Source organism: Corvus hawaiiensis, chromosome 3 (assembly GCF_020740725.1).
Source record: "Corvus hawaiiensis isolate bCorHaw1 chromosome 3, bCorHaw1.pri.cur, whole genome shotgun sequence".
Classification (NCBI taxonomy): domain Eukaryota; kingdom Metazoa; phylum Chordata; class Aves; order Passeriformes; family Corvidae; genus Corvus; species Corvus hawaiiensis.
The window spans coordinates 92,493,240-92,516,823 of record NC_063215.1 but is presented as its reverse complement, the minus strand read 5'-3'; the positions used below and the strand labels follow the sequence as shown (position 1 = coordinate 92,516,823).

The 23,584-nt window shown below is 38.0% G+C and overlaps 1 protein-coding gene across 4 annotated transcripts in view; it reads right to left on the bottom strand.

Annotated features, from left to right (window-relative positions):
* THADA (THADA armadillo repeat containing) overlaps positions 1 to 23,584 on the bottom strand; it is a 155,598-nt gene that overhangs the window by 41,943 nt on the left and 90,071 nt on the right. For all 4 annotated transcript variants that reach the window (XM_048296132.1, XM_048296135.1, XM_048296133.1 and 1 more), the window contains exons 30-31: positions 19,617 to 19,732; positions 4,773 to 4,858 (exon numbers count right to left, since the gene is read on the bottom strand). In XM_048296132.1, coding sequence (XP_048152089.1) covers positions 4,773 to 4,858; positions 19,617 to 19,732 — 202 coding nt within the window. The remainder of the gene's footprint in view (positions 1 to 4,772; positions 4,859 to 19,616; positions 19,733 to 23,584) is intronic.

Below are 23,584 nucleotides of genomic sequence, written 5' to 3'. Positions count from 1 at the left end.
ATGAGCAGAATTTAAGAATCTTAACCAAGCTACATCTACAGAAGGTTTAGGTATTTGGAAGACAACAAGAAAATGGAAGTATGTTTTTGCAAAATTTAAGGGAAGAAAATATCAGTGAGAGTGGCATACTGGCTGCTCCATTTTGGTATCAAAACAATCTCTTTATGAATAGGATTAAGCATGTAAATACTAAGTAACTGTTCCCACAGTTGACAAAAATCCTGGAGTTTGGTTAATTTCAAGAACTTTTATAAATTCTTCCACCTCAAATGTAGAAAGGAAAAAATGCCTGGTTAGACTACAAGTGGCATCTTTTCCTAAATCACTGATTCATCCTATTTGACATCCTGTTTAAATGTTTTCTCTTTCCCACCAAACTTGAATTTTGAAGACACTATGCTTGACAACAGGCCAAACCAGCCAGCAGACTGACAGTACACAGGATAAAGCAACAACTTGGCAGGATTATCTTTAGCAAAATTTTCTTTCATCTTTTCCCTCTTCTATTCTACATCCTATTTCACTTATGTTCACAGGGCTCTATCAACAAGTGCCATTTTTTGGAACACAACCCTGGACAAAATGCACTTCTATTAGTCAAGTATGTTACAGAGAGTTGCATCTGTTTTTCCCTTCATGAAATGACAAAATAGTACAAGAAAACTGTTTCAAGACATGAGCAAGAAGGAAAATGTGACCACTTGGTCCTGTGGCATTCTTCATCTGTTACAGAGAGATGCAGCATCCCAGATCTGAGCTTTCACTGCAATTCAACACTCTGGCTCCTGCGTTCCCAGCACTGCAGATCACAGTAATACTCTGGTCTTGTTGTTTTGCTTCAAACACCAGTTTCCAGAAGATTTGAAAGCAGGAATGTGTATTTCAGGTCCTCTCCGAAGTTCACTTATTCAACAGAGGAGTATTATTTACTGAAACAGTGTATCACAGCAGAGTCCTGAATTCCATCTCTTGCAAAGCCCATCTCTGAGTGCACAGAAGAGCGTGTAGCCTCAGACACATGGATGGATCTGGAGCTCTACAGACCTCTGCTTCTAACTCCTGCTGATCAAAATTTGTGAATTTGCAAATAATTATACACACAGCTAAGGCTGGACATGTTCTCACCTGGACTTGGGGTCATTTTTCCCACCCCAATATGCCTACAAATGTTATTTTATTCCTCCTGTAATGTTTGAAGCAGGGTACAAGTGCCAGAATATCCTCTGCAAGAGGACTGCATTGCTCTCCCATTAGAATGAAAAGGCCCTGGGCATCTGTGATTTCTGGTCTATAAAAACAGTTGATGTGGAGAAAATACATCAAAGAGGTCTGCAAGAACAAATTCCCTGGACGCTATTAATAACTATTAATAGTGACAGTAGACATCAGCTCACCAAATAATCCTACACCTGGTAAGAACATTCTTTACTCTCAATAAAGGTAAAAAGAGTTATTTTTATATTTTAACTTTTTTCTAAGGCTTGCTTCCAACCAGAATTGATAACAGAATAAAAATATTTTTAAGACTATTTTATAGTCTTGGCATTATGTATTGTCTCTGCATATCTTAAAACCCTCAGGCACATCAGGAGCTGGGGAAAAAAGTTCTAGATTTGCCTATCACCTCAAGGAAACAAAACTGTCTTTTCCCAGTGACACAAATCAGGCAACACTTCAATCCAATCCAGCAAATTGGAATAAGTGTGAGCTTTGGGTTTTTTGTTATGTTTAAGATAAATAATCATCATTTAACCAGCAGTATATTTTTAGCTGGACAAGATGGTTTTGGTATCCATTACTCCCTCCCTTCCTTAGCTGACATTTTAAAGTGGACATTTTTTGAATTTGTGAAGTAAATTCTCCATGGGCTATCCTGCACTTTAAGAGACAGATTTTATTAATTGAAAACAACAAATCACTTACAGAAAATAATCATAATGTAGGAAAGGCCTAGGCAGAGCTGTACTCTGAAACCCTCTTTGTAATTGTAGCCTCTTTAGACAGGCATAATCAATTAGAAGTGGTCTGATTTTAACCAGTTGCAGACTCATTTACATTGCATTCCCATTTCTGTTGATGAAAATCAGTTTCAGCCTGTGGCCTGGAACTCATATACAGCACTTCCTGGGGCCTCTTAGATAAACACATCAAGAAACAGTTTTATTTGGATTTGTCCCTCACCCTTTGTTCATTCAAACAACTTTACAAATCAAGATTAGAACTGAGAAAAATTGGCTCATAACCAGAGATACACATATATGAGTAAGATATTTAATATCAGAAAAGTATAACACTTCAGTTAATAATCATATCTTAAAAACATTTAAATGGAAGACTCAAAACATTCAGTTTTAACTGGTGAGTTTAGTCTTTCTCTTACTGTGTCATGGGACACTCAGTTTCTATTTAGTATAAACACATTACTCCTTCCTTTCAGAAGGGCTTCTTGCCTGAGATACATAAAATTGTCCCTAATGTATCTTCAAGTTTTCAAAACAGTACTTCCAGCCTAAGTTTTTACTCTCTGTAGACACTGCCTGAACTATGTAATTTTAAACCTATGTAGGAATGAAACTTTAAAGCAAAACAATACTAATGAACTATCCCCAAGCAGAGAGAATCTGCAAAAATAATTGCTTTCCTTCTGCAGAAATTGTACCTTACAGCACTCAGGTCTGGTACAGTCCACATGAGGTTTGAAAAATAAATGAATTCACTACAGTCAATAATCCAGCCACAGCATGGTGCAGTCCCTCAGGCTCAAAGGGCTATTCACAAGTCAGGGGCATTAAAAAAAAGGAGGGGACTTTCCTGGTGTGGAGAGGTCTATAAAAGCCTTTGCAATTGTGCAGCAATTGTTTAAAAACCAGAACAGACAAAAAAACCCCAAGGATAACTGAAATAGGAAAGAGACTGATAAAGGAAATGCAATACCCACTAAGTAAGCAAAACGAGGAGCCCTTCCCTGAAGTACTGGCTGTTCCTTCCTAAAAGAAAATACAGAAATAGAGCTGAAGGGTGAGTAACAAGAACAACCAGAAGATGAAAAAAACTTCTTATGAAGAGAATACAGAAAAACTAGGATGATTCATACTACAAAGGAGCTGAACAAAGGTCCATGATTTAAAAAAGTGTAAAACTTAATATTCCCAAAAGGATCTATCTTTTAAAAAGAAGTATTCAAAGTAAAAGGGTGATGAGCCCAAAAATGGCTGAAGGAGACTTTGGGGGTTGTTTTTGCTTATTTTGTAGTTGTGATACACAGCTAGACTTTTTAATGTACTGCAAAGGATTATCACTAAGGTCAATGGCATATGAGGATTTCAAAAGCTTTATTTTGTAGTAATAACAAAAATAAGTAAAAATATATTGTAATATAAGAATTTGTTGATGGTAGATATGGCTTACCCCCAAAAAAACCAGTAAAGAGCCAGGAAAAAACTTATCCCTAGAGACATGTTATATTAAAACTGCTTTAGATAAGGCAGCGCATTTCTTCCTATAAAGCACGAGGCCCTTGCCTAGTCACAAACAGTGGGCAGTACCTGGCAGAACGAGACCTACAGTGCAACATCAGCTGGGAATTTCCTTTACTGAACAGCATATCTTGACACCTGAGATCCATGAGAGAGAAATGACTCTCCTGAGGACATGAAAGATCAGACTTGTCTCCTGGAGCTCCCAATAACCCGATCCCTGTTCCTCTGGTATAATGGAAGTCACCTGACACATATCCTCTGTACATCTGTCCTTCTGTTGTAAGGGCTAGTTCTTCATCACCTGTCTAAAGAAGTTGATTTCAGGTAATGTTCATCACCAATTTGTTTTCCTAACAACTATCACTATTTGAACTGCACATTCACAAGAAATCATACCAATAGCAATTTCAGAATTAGAATGCACTACATCAACTAAAGGTCTAGGCAAAAAAAGCAAAAGGAATTGGTTTTTAAATTAACAGTGCCCACAACATGACTATCTGAAATAAAGAACAGTTCCAGTGACTTAAATGCAGTGTTGAATGAAATTACAAAACTATTCTTTAATTGCCTTCCTGGACTGACAAGGTAATTTATTACTCACTTGTTCATAAGAAAGGAACAAAACAGGCCCACAAGGAAGCTACTTACAGCTGACTGAAAGCTGCCTACCCACTGCCACCTGTGAAAGGGTGTCCCTTCCTCCATACCTTTGTTTTTCTTATTGTTTACAGCTTATTTTGTACTGTTCCAAACCATAATCTACAACATTAAAACCGAGAGTTCTGACTGGTCCTTCAAAAAATTCTCATTGATAAAGAATCAAAATGAAACAAGAAACTGAAAGGAGCTCTCAGAGTTGTCTCTTATAAAACTTCTAAACATGAGAAAACACTTTCCCTGAAACTATTTCATAAATGAACATTTCTGTGGCTTTCTGGAAAGGTTTTAAGTAGCAACAATCCAGGATTTGGATTTTGGATCAAAAAAACATTTTGGAACATGGGAGAGGATCTTTTTTGTTGTTAGCCATTCTAGGATCAGGAATACTGCAAGATCATAACTTCAAGCCTTGTCATGGAGCTGTACCTCAGTCTTCTCCTCAACAAAACCTAGGACTAGCTCTTAAGAAGGCAGAATAAAGGGCCTTCTTCTACAAAGCAGCTAAAGGATTCCAGAAGGCAGTAGATTCCTTGAGCACAAGTAATATACTATTGTTTCTCCAGATTTAACAGAGCTCAGAAATAGATACAGATATTAAATCCAATGTATAGAACAGCACATTTGACTTACCTTGCTTTTGAAACTTCTCTAGGTGAGTACTCAACATCACAAGGATATCAAGACAGGCAGCTCTGGTCACCAAACAAGGATTTAGCCTAAAAAAAAAAAAAAAGTTGTAAAGATTAAATCCTTATAACGTTATGCTCAGAAACAGCAGTCAAACAAACTAGTTTGGCATGTCTATTTTAATTAATGAAGATAAACTACTGGTCAAACTAGACTGCATGTATCAAATAATTAGACCAAGTTAACCAAGCTTCACTTCCTGGTCCATTCTGTGTGGCAGTTTCCCTCGCAGAATGGCAACACCTTCCTCCTCCAGCCATTCCACTGGCAGTTGATACATTTCAGTATTACTGGATGAACCAGCTTGTGGTAGCAACTACAGTGTCTTTGTTTTGTTTATAGATATTGTGTGCAACGAAATGCAGCAGCAAAGAGAAGTCCTCAGTTCTTACTGTTACAGCTCATAAAAGAAAAACTTCCCTTGCAAGGCACCTGCTACACCTTTTTAATGGCCACAGCTCTCACTGTTCTGATGAAGACCAGAAGTGTGCATGTTTTTAAAATCAGACATCTCTTTTTCCAAACAAGAATATTTGGGATTTTGCGTATATAATGGAAATTGATAATAAGCTACCTTCTGCTCTACCTCTTCAATTTGCAAGTGACAAACATCTATTTTCTCTCCAATTAGAAAAACAAAATTAGGTTAATAACTTCATTTTTCTTTGTATTACTATCACTGAAACATATTTAGCCATGAAAAATTTTTTAAAATATAACTTCAAATGTGAACAAACAGGAAATCTAGTTCAAAACACAGAAATTATTCTGAAGAGCCCAATGGGACTTGACCTAAAACAAAAACTTTCAGAATCAAGCAGCACAAGCTTGAAGTATGACTAATTCTGCTCAGTATTTCATTTTTATTTTATCTGGCACTCTCTTTGTATGCTTATCTTGATGTTTGAAACTCTTTCAAAAAATTGTTAATTAAAAATGTTCCAACAAACATTCTGAACTCTAAACATCTTTAAAATTCAAGGAAAAAAAAGCTTTTTCAAGTAAGATATGTGATCATGACATAAAAATGAAAGGTTTGAGGTTCTTACATAGTTTGGCAGCTGTATTTGCCTATGGAGAGTTAGCCTATGAACCTGTTAAAAAAGACAACTTAAACCAGAAACATTGCTCTCACCTTCAGTAATAAACACTGCAATAAGTCTAAAATACTTATGCTTTCTTTTACAGTCTACAATGTTAGGCATCCATATAACACAGAGCAGAATATATGCTAGCAGGATCTCTCTTTAGAAGAGGTTTTTTCCTTCTTTTGCATAGAAAGAGACTTTTTGGACACTTTCTTACTAGTGAAGTAGTCTAGGTTCACACCTCCCCAAACTTCTTCACGCTTGTCTGCTACCACTTGCCTTAAAAGCACAAGAGCTGCCTGCTGAGAAGATGCACATCAACAAGAACCAATGCCTTAAGAAGCCAAAGCAACTTTAATATGGCCTATTTTTGAAGAGCTGTATTAGGCACACTTAATTTCTATCCACCCTGGTTAAGCAAAGATCTTTCCTGTATCTTGGTTATCCAGTTGCTGCCTAAGTTGTTCTTCACAAATGGGTGTGAAAGCACCACCAAGGATTACTCACGGAGTTGAGAGCTCAACCCCTGAGAAAACAGAGGGATTGATCACTCAAAGGCTCAGAAGAAAAACAAACCACAAGACATCTCTCAAAAATGGATGAAAGCAGCCACAGCAGTTTTCAGTCAATATGAAGAATATAATGGGCCTACTGCATTTCAGCTCCCTCAAAAAATGGAAAACTTGCTTATTATTCCATGTTTTCCGTAGAAAAGAAAATTTCCAACATAGAAACTGTGCCCTGGGCGAAACATGGCTGATGTAACTTTTACTGAAGAAGAGGCAACAGCAACACTGGCATGTTTTTTATTCTGGTCCAGCTTTTAAGCACTTACCACTTCATTTTAAGCATGTACATATGCATGTTTTGATTTTGAAATGAGACTTTTCTAGGATAAAACATGCCAAGCATTTGTCCTTGGCTGATTCCGTTGCTCTGGTGATGCTAGTGAATTCTCATCCATATGTGCCAGACGGACACAACAGGAAATTCAGTTTTCCAAAACCAAGAAATTTCAATGTTGTTCAGACTGTAGCAGAAAGCTCAATCTTGAAGACAATCAAACAGTGATTTACGTAACAGACCTGACAGCCAAAAATCACATGCTGAACGTTTCAAATGATGCAGTGCACAGTATTTAACACGACCTGTTCGTGCAGAACTTCAGCAACAAGAGTGGGAATAGTACAAGATGTTTCTTTTCTAACACTGATACCCAATAAAGTGGTGTTCTCATAAACAAGGTTTGAGGAAATCTGTCTCCAAACAAGAAAGTCACAGCAGTAGCAAAGGTGGGAGCTCCAGACATCTGGAACAGCATTCCTTTTTTTCTGTCCGAAACCCAAAAATTATTTCATTTCCCTTCCAACCTGGATATTAATGGAAACAAATACATCACATGCTCACTCCAGATGATAAACTGTACATGACTCTGAATCGAGTAGAGATGGTTAGAACTCTCATATCTAAGGGTATATCCACACAGAAATATAAAATGGCTATCAAAACAATATTCACACTGTTACACATCTGTGCAGGCTGGTGATGCCAGGGCACAGATCTGCACCTGATTAAAGCAATGCTTTGTCTATGCCAGCCAGTAGCTTAGTGTAACATCTAGAAGTCAAAAGAGCTGGCACCAAAGACCCAATGGCCACCCCACATACTGTGCCCAGATGCCTTAAGCCATAATTTTCAGAAGTTCAACTTGTTGCTTTTTGTTTGTGTTTGGAAAGAGAGCTTATAACCAGCCTGCTCCAGGAATCTTACTGCACTCAGGAGCTTGCTCCACACTTTCTAGTACTCCTTCATAATGGTCTCACTTGGAGCTTGACTGTCCAGGTGGAAATAAAAATCAGGTCACTGGCAACTGCTGAGTTACCTTTCACAAACAGCTAATATTGCAGAATATTTCAACACACCTGACCAAAGAGAGGTCAAAGGCTGTCTGCCCTGAGTAACATGTGTCAAGCACTGTCACAGGCTGGACCTGCCAGGCACAAGACAAGAAGACTCCTACAACAGGCAGGAACAGAAAGGATTACTACTTAGTAAGAACAAGGCGCAAAAAAAACGTATTTCTAATTTAATCAAGGAGAAGGAAAAGATGATGGGAGGAGCTGCTGTGTCCCTACCACATCATCCTATGAAGATAGGCTAAGAGAATTGGGATTGTTCAGCCTCAAAAAGAGAAGGCTTCAGGTTGACCTAACTGCAGCCCTCCAGTACCTAAAGGGAGTCTGCAAGAAAGAGAGAGACTTTTCACAAGAGCCTGTAGTGACAGGACAAGGGGGAATGGATTCAAACTGAACAAGAGCAGGTTTAGATGAGATATTAAGAAGAAATTCTTTGCTGTGAGTGTGATGAGGCACTGGAACACGTTGTCCAGAGGACTGGTGGATGCCCCATCCGTGGAAGTGTTCAAGGCCAGCCTGGATGGGGCTCTGAAGAATCTGGTCTAGCTGAAGATGTCCCAAGCTCACAGCAGAGGAGCTGGAACTAGGTGATCTTTAAGGTCCCTTCCAACCCAGGCGATTCTATGATTCTACGACCAGGGAACTCCACAGAATATTCAAGATCACTGAAAGAACAAAAGTCAAAAAAGTTAAAGGGTTTACACTTTTTTTTTTTCCTAATTGCCCAAAGCTCTAGCCTAACAGTATCTTCAGTATGATAGAAGTAAGTGTCTTTCTTTCCTTACTATTTTAGGTAGGCCTGGCTGAACAGTAGGAAATCTGAAAACACAGGTGCCAGTGTGCATACTATTTACGACACTTCATAGCAGATTTCTGGATGAGATCCTGAAAATAAAAGTCTTCCAAACCTAGTCAGTTTCTTTTCATTAATGCTGAACAAGTAATTGGGGATAGAACAGACAGACTTCTTTGTAATTGCATTGTCAATTCTGGCATGTGAATATAAAATTAAAAAAGAGTTCAAGGCGCTTGCAGGAGGAAACCTTTTGTTAGCCGTTAAGAGTCCAGGGACTTTTTTTCAAAGAAAAAAGTTAATGGAGAGTCTGTTAAAATTCACAGGCTGCTGTTCACATGCCTTTGAAGAGGCCTAGGTTAAGCACTTATAGAATATTATATGACCAGAGTAACAAAGAGCTATTTGTTTTCAACAAGGAACTGCCTGGTAGGTGAACGAGGAAGCATACCCTTCAGGAGATACTCCCTCTCTGGAGATGTAAATCAGACTCAGAAGGCAGGTTCAGAAGCTCCATGGGCAACACTGGGGTTTGCTCCAGCTGGCTTTGGCTACCTACAGTAGCACTAGGACCCCTTTGATTTCTGCTCTGCCTTCACCTCCTCTAAGTATCACCGATTGCAGCTTAGGTCTATGCAACTGAAATCAATCCTAGACTCCCACAGCTTGGAGCTCTATAAATATTATCTTTTAAATGTTTGATTCACCTTTTATAGTTAAGTCATGCTGAATTTGAGGTAGTCATTGGTTTGCTTATTTTGGATGGCAGATCTAATGCAAACCGAACTGGCATTTATTGAAAAAATCAGCAATATGTGGTCACAGACCTCCTGTGTACTTGGCTCACACACATGGCTTCAACTCTATCAGGAACACATGGCTTAACTTTTAAAATTAAGTTTCTCTTGTACTACTGTTTAATTTAAACAAGATCAACATTAACGAACTACAGAGCAAATTACCTTCTCTTCCAAGAGAAACAACAAGGAGCAAAGAACATGGAAAGCTCACACATTTGGCCTCAATTCTGTCAGAACACTGGGAAAAAGACAATCTCTTGCTTCTCTAACAACTAAGGTTTGCAGAGGCCCTTAAACAGCATTTCTACTTACTAAAAGGCACCATTTATAACTATCCAGATTTCTGTATTGAAGTCAGGATGCCAACACCCCTTTCTTTATAGCAAGTACCAAAGAATTTTGATGCACAGTTTCTGCAGATTCTCATTATCTTCTCAAACCCCCAATTTTCAGTGACACTCAGTCAGATGACTTAAAAAGCTGACAGCTATTTTCTCCTGGATCACTCCTCTTTTTCCACCTCACTTCAAGATGAGCAACAACAACTGTAACATTAATTTACTGCATTTGTTACATAAATAAGACAGATACAAGCTAGTGATTATGAAATCGAAGCAGTTCGTGTTAATGTTTATTACATTAGCTTTTGGTGATTCTAGAAATTCAGTGTTTTCCAAAGAGGTAGTTTATTTTGCTCATATTTTTCCTCATTAGGAAACAGATGTTGGAAAACTACTAGCGGAACAATCACTATTTAATATACAGCAACTTACAATATTTACTAAATATTTAACATAAAAATCAAAGTATATTTCCTCAAACTCTCAATGAGCACTAAGAAATTTCAAATGCAACCTGACAATTAATGTCTCTTAAATAAAAATCCATAATATCTCTCTTTTGGATGAGGTTAGCTACAGGTATCTTAGTGTAGTCAGCTATCTTAGGGATTTTTAAAGCCTTTTGTAAGAGGTCTCCGAAAAGCTCTGCATTTGGCAGTCTCCAAGCTTTTAGAAAAGTCTGAAAGACTGCAAATCTTTCACCCAGTGCTGCTTTATGAATCTTTTTAAATACTGATGTTATTTCTCAAATGGGAGTATAACTTTAATAAATAATTAACAAAATAGTATTTCCTCCTAATAATGTAACATGTACATTACAGGTCTTGTCACAGAAAAACACCAAGTAATTACACAGGGTGTCAGACATAATTTTTTTTAATACAGAGTTTAAGTGACTCTTAGCAACTCAGATTGGTTAATCCCAGCTACAAACTTTAAAAACTGATTACAATATTTGGATAATGAATCAAGCTGGTGTAGAACTCTAGTCAAAATTATACGACTTACAAAGTCACCTACAAATCTTCATATTTTGTCCAAAAACGTCATGACACACTCTTAAGCATCGGGGTAAAGACACCAGAGCTGGCAAGACTACAAGGGCAACCCCTTCAAAGGTCAATTCCTCCTCGTGAAGGAGAAGAGATCCATCTTAATGACTTGCATGACTGTTTTCATTTCAATTTTCAAAGTGATCAATTAATTAAATGAACTGCCTACTCCCCCTCTGGTCGTCAATGAAAAAGTCACTCCTGCTGTAATACTGTATGCTTCCCGAGCCTTTGGAAAGGCTGAAAAGGACTAAAATTCCTGGAAAGGAGACCTTTTCTTATGATTAAACTTACCAAAATCATTTCAGAAAAAGTCCCATATTAAAGGAAAACCTGTGATTACTAAACACTGCCCCATTCTTCTGTGTAAGTAACACGTTATTGTCAAAGAAATTCATATTTTAGTTGGCAGAAAATAAATCATTTTATAAATTTTTATATAAATAATTTTATACTTATATAAATACATATTTATACAATATGTATAAAAATATATGCTATTTATATAAATAAATTTATATAAATTCATATAAATATATTTATATAAATATGTTTATATAATAGATGTAAAATATATATTATTTATAAAAATAAGTTTATATTAATAATTTTATAAATAAAATTTAAACCCCAAATTTTCCTACTTTCTAGCCACCAGTATTACGTGCCGTTTTTGATTCCAACAGATTGATAGAATTTATTCCCTGAACATCATATTCAAGTTAATGCTATTGCACAAATTCTTGCATTTCTGAACTTTATGAACATTTCTGATAAGTCAAAATTTTATGGACATTTAAGACTAGAATTCCATCTTTAGTGCTACATAAACACAGGAAAGAATTTTGATTCAGTCCAACATGTCATAATGCCACCTGATACTTGGGGACAGCATCTGTGCAACTTCTTATTATGAGCTTCCCACTCTGCCTTTGTCTTCCATAATCTCAGTTTCTGAGGCTAGCGCACTGGCAATTAAATTCTGGGTTTACAGCGTATCTTTTTGTCTCTATCAACTCCCAGCATACTCCTTGCTGAAGAATGGCAAATCTCCAAAAGTATTCCTACTTCGGGTGGCCAGATTCTTCTGATACGTGACCTGCCATTGTGTCAGCTAAAATATCTTCCACAAGTGCATCATCTGTGATGTCTAAGTCTTGATACAGTCAACTCTACATGATCCTTAGAGGGCTGTCCATGGGGAGCTCTATCCTTGGAGGGTTGCTGATGAACCAGGCCAAGCTGGCTTTGGACTGACCACATTTTACCTGCAGCGTGATCTGGTAAATGATCAGTTGTCATTTATGGAGGCGACAAAGCTTATGGAAATCACTCCTACACATACAGTGAGCGGCTGATTAAAAGATTAAATCTTCTCCTGTTGTTTTGGTTATTAGCTTTCCAATTCGGCAGTATTCTAAAGACTGAGGTTTTTGGGGGTGTATTTGTTTAGAGGGCAGCATTCATATTTTAATCTATTTTCTCTCAGAGCCCACATCTGTAGCACTGAATCAACATGCATGGCCTTCCTCTTGTCTTCTTAAGGGGACATTAATAATGGATTTAATTATTAAGCTTTGTCCATAGCATTTTGAACCATGTAACACAAAACCAGCCCATCAATGAACATCATGGCCAACAGACCTATATTTAATGGGCAGCATTTAAAAAAATAATGATGAAGCCTGCACTACCAAGTAAATCTTGCTGAGTTCCTGGAAGCACAGGAACACCTGCATAGAAATAGAAATCCAAACATTAGTAACAGTGCATCTGCTTCCCTACTTGGTGCTGTTGAGATCTTCTCCAAGTAATTACCATGTGCACAGCCCCCCTCACTTGCCCATTCTACAGGGACAGCTCATCCAGCATTATAACAGGCACTGTCTCCCAAGGGAGTTGCTAGTCTGGTGATTTAAGTTTTTCCACCACTCTCAAAGCCAGGCTATTATGTTGTTATTAGTTTCCATGGTAAAGGCAGAGAATTTATTGCTTGAAAAAGAAGCTACACAAATTATTTTTTCATTGTGATACCACCAAGAACATCCTGAGTTTCAGCTATTAAGAAAAATTAATTTGTGCTCCAGCTGTCCTTGGTGAATGATACTGAAAGGCTGTGTTTTGTTGGTGTTGTTTTTAGCATACCTGATTGATAAAATAATCCTGGCTGTTCTCTTTTGTGTTCTCTTAATGAGAACCTCATGTGATTCCTGAGCAAATCCTAAAAAACTTCAGAGGTCAAACTAATCCCATGGGCAAATTTAATGAATTTTACACAATTAACATCAGGGGGCTTACTTATGAAGAAAAAGCTATGAAAACTCTTATGTTTATTTACTGAAAAGCATTTTCAGATATAAGCGAGGATTTATAGCCAAAATCTGTAACTGTACATGATTTGTGCCTACTCCAAATGTTGCACTGGTGGAGAGAACACCTCAAACAACCTTATCCAAGTCTTAATATTCTCGGAATGTTCGTATTTAAGTTCGGAGTACACCTATGAACCAGAGTCAAAGACTATTTTATCTTATGCAAAGTACATCTTAAACTTCAGCCTGAAGTTCAAACATCTCTACTGATACCCAAAGTGGGTGTTCCAAAACCAGCAATCACCAAGTGCCTAAATAAACAGTTTGTAGCCGTGCTAATGATACTGTTATCAAAACTGGTGAAAGAGGGGACTTGGAGCAGTACAGAAACCTAAATTAACCTGCCAAAAGCATGTAAGATTTAAATTAATGCATCTAGGAACACATTTATGAACAATGACGTGCTATGACTGTTCTCAAAAGCAAAGATAAACGAGGCTAAACAAGGCCCATAGGTTAGAATGTGCAGATTAATAAATTACTGGTGAGTCAGCACCAAGCCTGACAAGAGTTCAAGAAGTGTTTGGACAATGCTCTCAGGCACACAGTATGACTCTTGGAGATGTCCTGTGCAGGGCCAGGAGTCAGACTCAATGATCCTCATGGGTCCCCTTCCAGCTCAGCTTATTCTGTGATGCTGTGAGCTGTTCATACTGGTACACTCCGTTTTCAACTGGACAGGACAAAAAAAATTTCCGTTCATGTTTTGTGTGTGCAAGAGTACACACATGAATTCTAGCTGAAACAAAGTTAAGTTTTCAATTTGAAACCTGGTAAGTAAATTTCCACAGAGATAGGCTCAATCATTAAAACTATTTTCAACTTTTGAACTTGGCTGTACAACGCATACAGACCACTAACCAACAAAGGTAATTAACTGCACTTCTCAATGTGTAGGTTATAAAGATAGAAATGAGAAAGTGGAAAAGTTAGGAAACAGGAAGACGCCAAGTGCAGACATGGCCTTGGAAGGACAAGAAGGTTCGTCTTGATGCAGTGGAAGAAGAGGAGGCAAGAGTAGTAAAATAAGAGAAGGACTTCTCTGCCAAGGAGGACAACCTTACATTCCCCTCACTTCTTCCCTTCTTGCTGTACAAAAAACCACTTCCAATTCCCAAATAAGGACCACTTCAAAAATTACACAGAGGCTGCTTGCAAAGCTGCAGAGAGCCATGGGCACGTTGCACCTCTGTCTAGGTATGCCTGCATGTGCCACTGTTTTGTCTGTAACAGTCTGCTCACTAGAAGTTACTGCTGTCTCTCCCAAGAAGCAATGAGAAGAAAGGCATATTTAGGTTACAGTCTGAGCCATTAAGTCCTGAAACCACAAGGAGGCCACATTCTTGCTTTCTGCACAGATGGCCTAAATGCACCTTGCATGAAGCTCCTTCTAGGAAGGACCTAAGACTGCTCATCTGCTTATTGTCACTCACATAGTGCTGCCAAAAGTGGAGGGGGAAAAGTGATACTACAGGCTTGATGGAGTGCCACGGTCATCAAAACTTGTCAAGTTACCACACTCTGTAGGGCTATAAAATAGTGATGAGATTTTCCTCATTCAAAGCAGTCATACCTGGATCATCGAAGAGTCAGCCAGGGAAAACCAAGCAGCACATATCTCAGCAAACAGTGAACCTCGTTTTGAGCCTGTGCCTGAAACAGTTTTTGCATGGATTTGTTGTGTGAGGTTGAATCCTGTGCAGGACCTATTTGTATTTTTCGCAGTGCCAACCATGAAGCAGAGAGCTGTAAGCAGCAGCACTGCAGAGCACGGGTTATTTGGGTCATAAACACACTGCAGGTGGCCCATTCCAGACGAACCAGCCACTCTTTGCAAAAGGCAAAGCCAACTAGTTTTACATAAGGTTGTTCCACACCAGAAGTTTCAAGAAAGCAGCCTTCTTAGAAGTAAACTCTCCCAGTGCAGACAAGCTCTCAGCCAAGAAACAGCACATGGCTAGAGGTTAGCAGAGTATGTTATTTGACTTCTGGCAGAACCTCAAAGTCTTTTCCCCCTCCTGTGGTCTCCAGTAAGTGGGAAGGTGGGGAAAAAAAAAAAAATCCAACTCAAAGCGCTGAAAAGCAGCATCCTACAGCAAAGCCGTGCAATGACATGATTTCACAAATTTTCCAATACCAATACTTTGCCATGCCAAAGGCTACAAATTAAACAAGGGAGATATTTCTGGGACTTCTGTACAACACATTACCAAATCCAAAGGCTGTTCTTCTAGCTTTCTGAATTTATGAAGCAGAAGGCATCTAGAGTTAGTCTTATAACTCCCTGGTATGCAGTTGAGCTGAAAACTACCTTTTTTGGTTTTTTTATTCATATGACAGAGCTTTGAACTCTTTCAAATATTTAGCTTGATAAATTCATCATATTTTAAAGCATTCATCAGATTAATTCACATCACTTCATTCCATCACCTGAGTTCTCCAACCAAGCAGATTTTATAAATTTTTTAAATTTCTGTTCTTCTCAAACACCCTGCATCTCCCACATTTGCAAAAAATGCAATAAACTAACACTGGTGTGAAGGTGAAGGAAAGCAGTAACATTACAGAAACACTTTAGACTAAAAAACAGGTATATTCCAAAACAAAATAAGAAACACCAAGAGAAGAATAAACTTACTAATTGAATGAAAAGATTCAACCATTACCTTGAGAAGTGGATGGACAGCAGGTCTCATTCACCAGAACATCAAAAATGAAAATACTCATTCTGAATACATAAAAAAGTTAATCTTTTGAAGATGTAAAAAAAAGCCAAGGAAAAAAGCATCCATGCCCCATCAGTATGAGAAATCTGCCTTCACAACAGATAAAAAATACCAGTTGAAAAAGTGAATGCTTTATGAAATTCAATTTGGGGAATGTGACCCATTATTTTATTCTCTAAAGGAAAATCAGGTCGTAGCACGGAGAAGGAAAAGGAGGTTACTATATTACATGGAATGTGCAATAGAATCTTGAGCTATTCTACACCAATAAACTCTGATGAAAGAAAATTATATTCTGGCCCTGAAAAGGCAAAGAAAACCCTAAAACCAAAACCCAAACAAAAAACCCCCACCCAGTTCAGGAAACCACTGAGGAATGATAATCTTTCCTCCAAATACACACACATGACAACCTAGCCTCATTTTTAAGAGTTACATATGCAATCCAAAGTTTTGTAATTCAAGATTCTCAGAGAAGTTTGTTCCATAGTACAAAGGAAGTACATAGTTGAAAGAACACCAGCAAGAGCTTTACAGAACTAGCACAGAAATGTGATTGAAAATTGATGTTTAGAAATAACTCCCCAGATTCACAAACCATTTTCCTGCTATTTTAACTTTTTTTTAACCCATTTAAGATTAATAGTGAGTGCCTCCTATACTCTCTTTTCAAACAGACACAGCCCTGCAGTATTGGTGACATGGTAAATTATCTCCTTATGAAAAAGGCAGAAAAACCAGACGGGGATTCATTAACTTTTCTCTGTGGTGCTCACTCTCTTTGCCTGAACAGAAAGAAGGTAAGAATGACTGTACATGACTGAGGGTCCAGCCAGCCATCACCCTCTCTGACAGCAGCAGATGCATGCCTAGCAGTCTACAACAGGGCAAGAATAAAGTGCTGGTTTCCTAATAGGCTCTCCCAACATCCAGAAACCCACACAGATGGACTTACTGAGTTTCACAACTCAGTTGCCAAGCAACCTTCTGAAACCCCTTTAAAATGAGAAAACGGAAAACCAAGAACAAGACTCTCAAACCTCACTGTTCACCACAGTGACCAGTTGTTCACCTTCACCCACTCAACTACCAACAGTAAAGCTGCACAGTGAATGTGGGACACTAATGTGGGACACTAAAACCATCAGAAAACACCATTCATTTCAATACCTTTGTTTGTTTGTTTGGGTTGCTTCTTGGAGGTTTATTCCTTCGCTTTTTTTTAACTGAATACATTTATCTCAAGCAGAAAGTTAAGAGAGTTACGGAGGGCAGGATGGATTGATGGATGGATGGATGGATGGATGGATGGATGGATGGAAGGCAGGAAACACACCTTAGCTCAAAGTGTGCAAGAACAGTAAGGTACATCAGAAATTTGCAAAAAAAATTTCTGTCATTTAAAAACCCAATACTTTAAGTTAGTATTGCAAGGCTGCATGCTCATAACATAAAATTTTACTATCTGGGGAGAAAAGACATTCTAAAACACTTTATGTATAGCATTGACTGCATTATGGAGAATGCAAGACTATGAGAAAGAGGCTACAACAAACTGACAAAATGAAAATGTGCTGCTGACAGGGAGTTAATATCAGCACATACAGCCTACTTTTTACAGGCAACTGAAAGAGAAAATACTTCTCTTCAGGAAAATACCTTACTGTGCACAATAATTTCTTAGAGAGGGCCTGAAAAGTTTTCCTTTCCAGAGATGATAATAATCAAAAAAACCTCACTAAAAACCCAACCAGTCAGCACTAATGTGACTGATGTATTAAAAAGGGCAGTTCTGAAAAAATAGTTCAAATACAGAATTTATTTAAAATCTGTAATGAACATAGCCCAGACTTTACGTATTTGCTGCAAGAGAAAGACATTTGAATTACTTAGCGTAAGTATCTTTCTACCGGATTTGGTCTCTAGTGTTTGGGTTTTTACTCTTTATAACAGTATCAGTGAATTTAATTTAGTTATGCAAATTAACATTCTCATGTAAACACTTAAAAATGCTTACACTGATTCAAGTCAAAAGGTCCACCAAATCCACCATGACGTCTCCAGTTGGAGCAGAGAGCAGATGCACAAGAAATGGAAGCACAACTATGGTGACACTTGCCAAAACCTCTGCCTCAACCCTCAAGGTTGCTGAAGAACTTCTTGAGCCAATTGTGATGTCTAAATACTCAGTAACCTCACTGGACTTCCCCTCCATGACTCCATTAAATCGTCGTTTAAAAATTCAGACAGGCTTAAAACCAAGACTATCTTATATCACAGAGATCCAAAGCCAAATTAAAATTACATTAAAAACTTCATTAGTTTGTTTCTTTTACATCTGCCACCTTGGATAAGATGCTAATTTCCTGTCCCTTTCTATGTGACTCATATTTCACATCCCTCAGTTGTCCCTTTTCCATGATTAAAAAAAAATCTCAGTCTATTTAATCAGTCCCCAAGTAGAAACTGTTCTATACTTGTTGTCAGTCTTTACACTGCTTCTGATTCCTACTGTATCTTCTTTGAGGTTTACACAATATTTAAATATACAATACAGATTAATACACTAATATAGATGTGTTTTCTGTGTTTTTCTTCCATTCTTTTTATGATATTTTCCCCCTCCCCTCCTGGGCATTACCAAGAACAAGAGTAATTTTTTCAAACAAAAAATCTGCTCAGTCAACCACTCTTTCCCCAGGTAAAGTCCAGACTTTGCTCACGAGCACCATTTTCCAATTATTTGCACCAAGTTTTATCTGCCATATCATCACTCTCACTCTTGAGGAGACACTTCAGTAATTCCCAAAGATCAAATCTATCTTCATTACCCCAACTCAGTTAACACTGATAGATTTCTCCCACCCACTAGACACCCCCTTTCTCCAAACCTCTAAGGGTTTTGGTTTTGACAATCAGAAAATTATTCAGGTTTTATCAGAGATCCACACTAGCTGCACTGGTGACCTCACTCCACAGTGCAAAATACGGGATATTCCCAGTTATCTATCTATGCAGGGATCTGTGCTCTTTGTCCACAACTGATTCTTTTAAAGTTCTGAGTGGGAATTCCCATGGGTTGGAATTCTCAAAAGCAATTGCCGAGATAAAGTAGAGAAGGAAAGAGGGGAAGAAAGACAGAAAGAAGAAGAGAGAGAAACAGAGAAAGAGAAAGAGAGAAAGAAAAGAAAGGAAGAAAAAAAGAAAGAAAGAGCAAGTTAGTTGTATGTAGGTCACCTGAAGATGAACTTATGAAAAATATTTCCAAATCTATCTTGGATTGTTTGTGGGCAGCTAAACACTCTTAGTTTAAACAATTGCTATGACATTTTCCTACTAATTTTCTCTAAAGGTCAAAGTTAGAAAAACAGTAACGTAAAAACCTCATATACGTGGCATATTTTTCTTAGCCAAGAAGCAACAGTTATCCTCAAAATGTCTGTTTCTGTAGGAATGTTCATTCACAGTTATTTTTTTTCTTTAATGACTGGACTACAATGCTTTTTCATCCTTGCTTTTGGAAAAAAAAAATATCTTGATTAAAAATCAGCAAGCCAGTAAGGTGTATAACTTGTACATACTTCAAGACAAATAAATCTGTCCACTTCGTTAAAATAATAATAATTTTAAAAATCAACGAAGTCTTCCATACATTAGTAAATTGTATTTATAAGTGAGGTATTTTGTGTTTTATCTTACCTTTTAGCCAGCCACAGCTTGGTTCCCATACAGGTAATGATGTCGCCCAGTCCCTGCTGGAAGTCCAAACTAGCAAACTGGTTTGATTCTAGGTATGACTGCAGCAGGTGAAAAACCTAAATTAAAAAAAAAAAAAAATTTGAAACTAAGAGTTTCTAGCCATTGCTTTTCCTCCAAATAACTGTAAGATGAAACAGTCACCTGCAAAATGAACAACTATTACTCAAGGAAAAACATGTATTCACTTGGCCTTGTAGCAGATAGAATCCTTAAATCCTTAAGTTGCCTTATCTTTAAAACTCATTTTTCGCACAAGAACAAAACAACAGAAAATGCTAGAAGATGTTAACCCCCATGAAGTGAACAGAAGGCAGCTGGATGAACACCACTCCTCTGGCCTTTCCCAACTCAAGCATCCCTCAACTTTCAACTTTCTTGCTGTGCCATTTGCTCCCCCAGTGCCAGCACAACTGCCTGGGGAGCAGACTGGCAGCCTGGCACACTGATGGAGCGGGGCTGCTCGCACTGTACAAACCAAGGAGACAGGAAAGGGAATTACCATCTGTAAACACTCTGAAGTGCTGACAGAAAAGTATCTTTATTCCTGCTCCTGAGAATCTTCATTCCAGGCCCCAAACACCATGGGCAGTTGGGTTTCACAGAGCAGGGAGATGCTCACACCTTCCCTTTCAAAGGATTGAGCAGACTGAGCTCCTGGTACTGGGGTTCTGCACTTTCTCCTCCAGAGATTCATGTAAAAGCCTAATAGACATGTCCAAGCTATGATGAAGGGAAGAATTCAAGGTACCAGAATAGAAAGCAAGATCTGTAGCTTTCTGCTCAGGCAGTTAACAGAACAAAAAATGTCTGTTCTCAGAGACCCTCCTTTGCTATTTGAAAACAGGTTTTTTCAAGTAGCACTGAATATACAGAAAAGTATTAAGAAAAACATTAGTTAAAAAAAAGTATCATCATCTAAGCATGAAATAAAAATATTAGGTAGTGTAAGAAAGCTGATACCAACTGTACAGTGGAGAGGGACTCTGCAAGACCAGCCCCTTGTAGTACCCATCCTGCATGTGACACACACTCGACACAAGTGACACCACCCCTATCATCCCACTTGGGTTTAACTTTCCCCATTCACACATAAGAGAACAGCAATCACCTAGGTGAGCTAATTTCTAAACAGAAACACATGGAAATGCATGGTGCAGTAGTGAAGCCTAATGGAGAAGATCTTGCTCAGCATAAGGCATTTTGCCTTACAGCCTCAAAATTTGAAACGCTCTTCACTTACACAGGTAAGTTACATTTACAGAAAGGACTTCTATGCAAATTGAAAAAGTACATCCCCCAATATTTACTGAAACTGACCATGTGCAGAATTTAGGAAGCTTAAAGATATATTACCAGACCATTTCTGAAAATACATATTGTGAGCATTTTATATGGAAACAGTATTGACATGTGAGAGTATTAGCACTTCCTACTTGCAAAGTGACAATTTAATGACTAATGGATCAAGCTGGGTCTTCACTTCACTTTGGGAAAAGAAAAACCTTTGTATCCAGATTTTTAGATCTCAGATCTTGATTTTCCACATTCCAGCTGTCACTTGCTCCAGGGGTTATAATTTTTTGTTTGTTTGCTTATTTTGGAAATACAAGCACTGCCACATAGCATTAACTTGACACAATTTCATCTGTTTTAGTTTTTTGTGAAATCATTCAAGTGGAAAAACAGCTGCAGTTGTTTCAAATAAGCACAGAAACAGAAGAGATGTCAAGAGACTATCTAATCCATACAAACACTGAGGCAGGGTCTAAACATTCTTGGATGAAACAAATGCCTGACTGTCCTAATCCTGAAAACAGCCAAGAAAGCAGATTCTGGAACACTTGTATGCAACCTCCTCTAGTCTTTCACCCTCAAAATCCAAGCTCTTGAGGGAAGGTGTTCTTGTCTGCTCCCATCCCTGCCCCTACAGCAAACAACTGTTCTCTGAACACTGTTCAGTCAGTCCAGATTTTTTCCTAGTGAGGCACTTATTAAATACAGAGATCTCACCAGGGCCCTTTGACAGGAACAATGAAATAAACTCCCATCTCCCTTTGTTAGCAGGTGCTCTGTAGGCAAGACACATCCTGGAAAAGTAGCTTGTCTTTTTGTCTTTTTTTACATCTTCCTAAGTCCTCTGAACTGAACATCATTTTGTTGATAGCATTTTTCTAAGATGGCCTTTCCAAGATCTTTTTGAACCTTGACCTTTTTCTACAAAATGCTTTGCAGAAGCACAAGCTTGCAAACATTTCAAAGTGTCACCAGACATCTCTACCTTGAGTCCTCTCCTTTAGTCTGCTCTTGCCTGTGCAAGTGTTTGCTTATTAAAATGGTTTACGTAAGTACCTACTCAAATTAACCTTCATGAAAACCAATGTACTAAGCTGCCACTACTAATAGTTACTCTATATTTTTTGTGGCTTGTCCTTAGCCCCTGTTAAGTCATACACACAATAGAAGAAAAAGAACAAAAATGGAAAATAATATTTATGCAGAAGCTCTTACTGCTTTTTATATCCTCTGCTAATTGAAAACCATTTGGTGCCTTAACCTTTCCAATTTTATTCATCTGTGCTTATGTTCATTTCCAGGAATGACAATGGATTTACCTCTAAGCAATAATATAAAATCTGTTTCACAGTTATGAAGGAGCTATCATATTTTTTCCTAGAAGCTTAAATTAATTTAATCTCTTTGAAAACAACTCTCAAAGTGCCTTCTGTGTAGAGGCAGAGGAAACCTAAGTAGTCCGCTAGTTCAAGCTAAAGGTCTTGAAAGAGAAAGAACTGTGTATACTACAGAGGTCAATTTGGTGGATTTAAATTTGTTCAGGTAGGAAATTCAGTACTGAAAGTCCAACCAAAACTCCTCTGGAGTTAATTCTCTATATGAACCACATCCTTTCAATACTATTCAGATGGTAAAAATCACAGGACACGAGCCATATTTAAGAAGCAGAATTAGAAGGTGCAACTCACGTAAGGGTTTTATGCACTCGTGAAAAGCGCTGGCATCCATCAGAGAAAATGCTCAACTATGATTTAGCCTGTTCTGACTTTTTTTGACATAAACAAAATCCTGATTTTCTTGGTATTTCACTGCAAGCCCTCTATCAGCTATTCAGGCACCCTCACCAAATTTTAGACACCTAGAAACCTTTCCCCAAAGAAATTCTTTTTTCAGCACGAGATTTTAGAATGCCTTAGCTAAATTGGAAACTGTAATTAAAATCAGCACGTTGTATACAAAGCCTTACTTTACATAAGCTAAAACCAGAGGTAACCAAACAAGTAATGTATAAAAGTTAGCCTTGGTAGTTCTTCACTTCCATCACCTGTGACGTGTCATTCTTTGGCTTCCATGTGGCTTCCATGATCTAAGACTACAAGCCGGGCAATGTTTGCATGAGCAGGTAGCAAGTTTTATGAGACTGTTTGATATAAATAATAAAACAGACAGGCTTTCCAGCACATGGCTCTCCTCAAGTCCAAAATACTACATGATTTAAAAGCCTCTGCTAAATTCCTCACGCATAAATGCAGTGAGGTCATGGTGTTCCTTGTGTATGTGGCATTGGTTTTTTATTACACAAAGACAATATATTAATGATTTTTTTTTCTTTTTTAAAGTTAGTGCAAATTTTTGGTAAAACTATCTGTGGAGGAAGGTTTATGAAGACTTATTGGCTGACAGTGATTCTTTTTAATAGATACAACACTTCACTGAGAAAAGGTACTGTCTGTAGTTCTGTGGAATGCTGCATTAAAGACGCTGAGTTCATGGATGCCCAGAAACCTTTTCCTCCCCTGTTGGATTATTATCCTGGCTCCTGAACAGCCTATCCAGCTGCTACACCAACAGAACAGCAGAGACAGTCCGTCAACCTGGGCAAGGGTTGTTAAAAC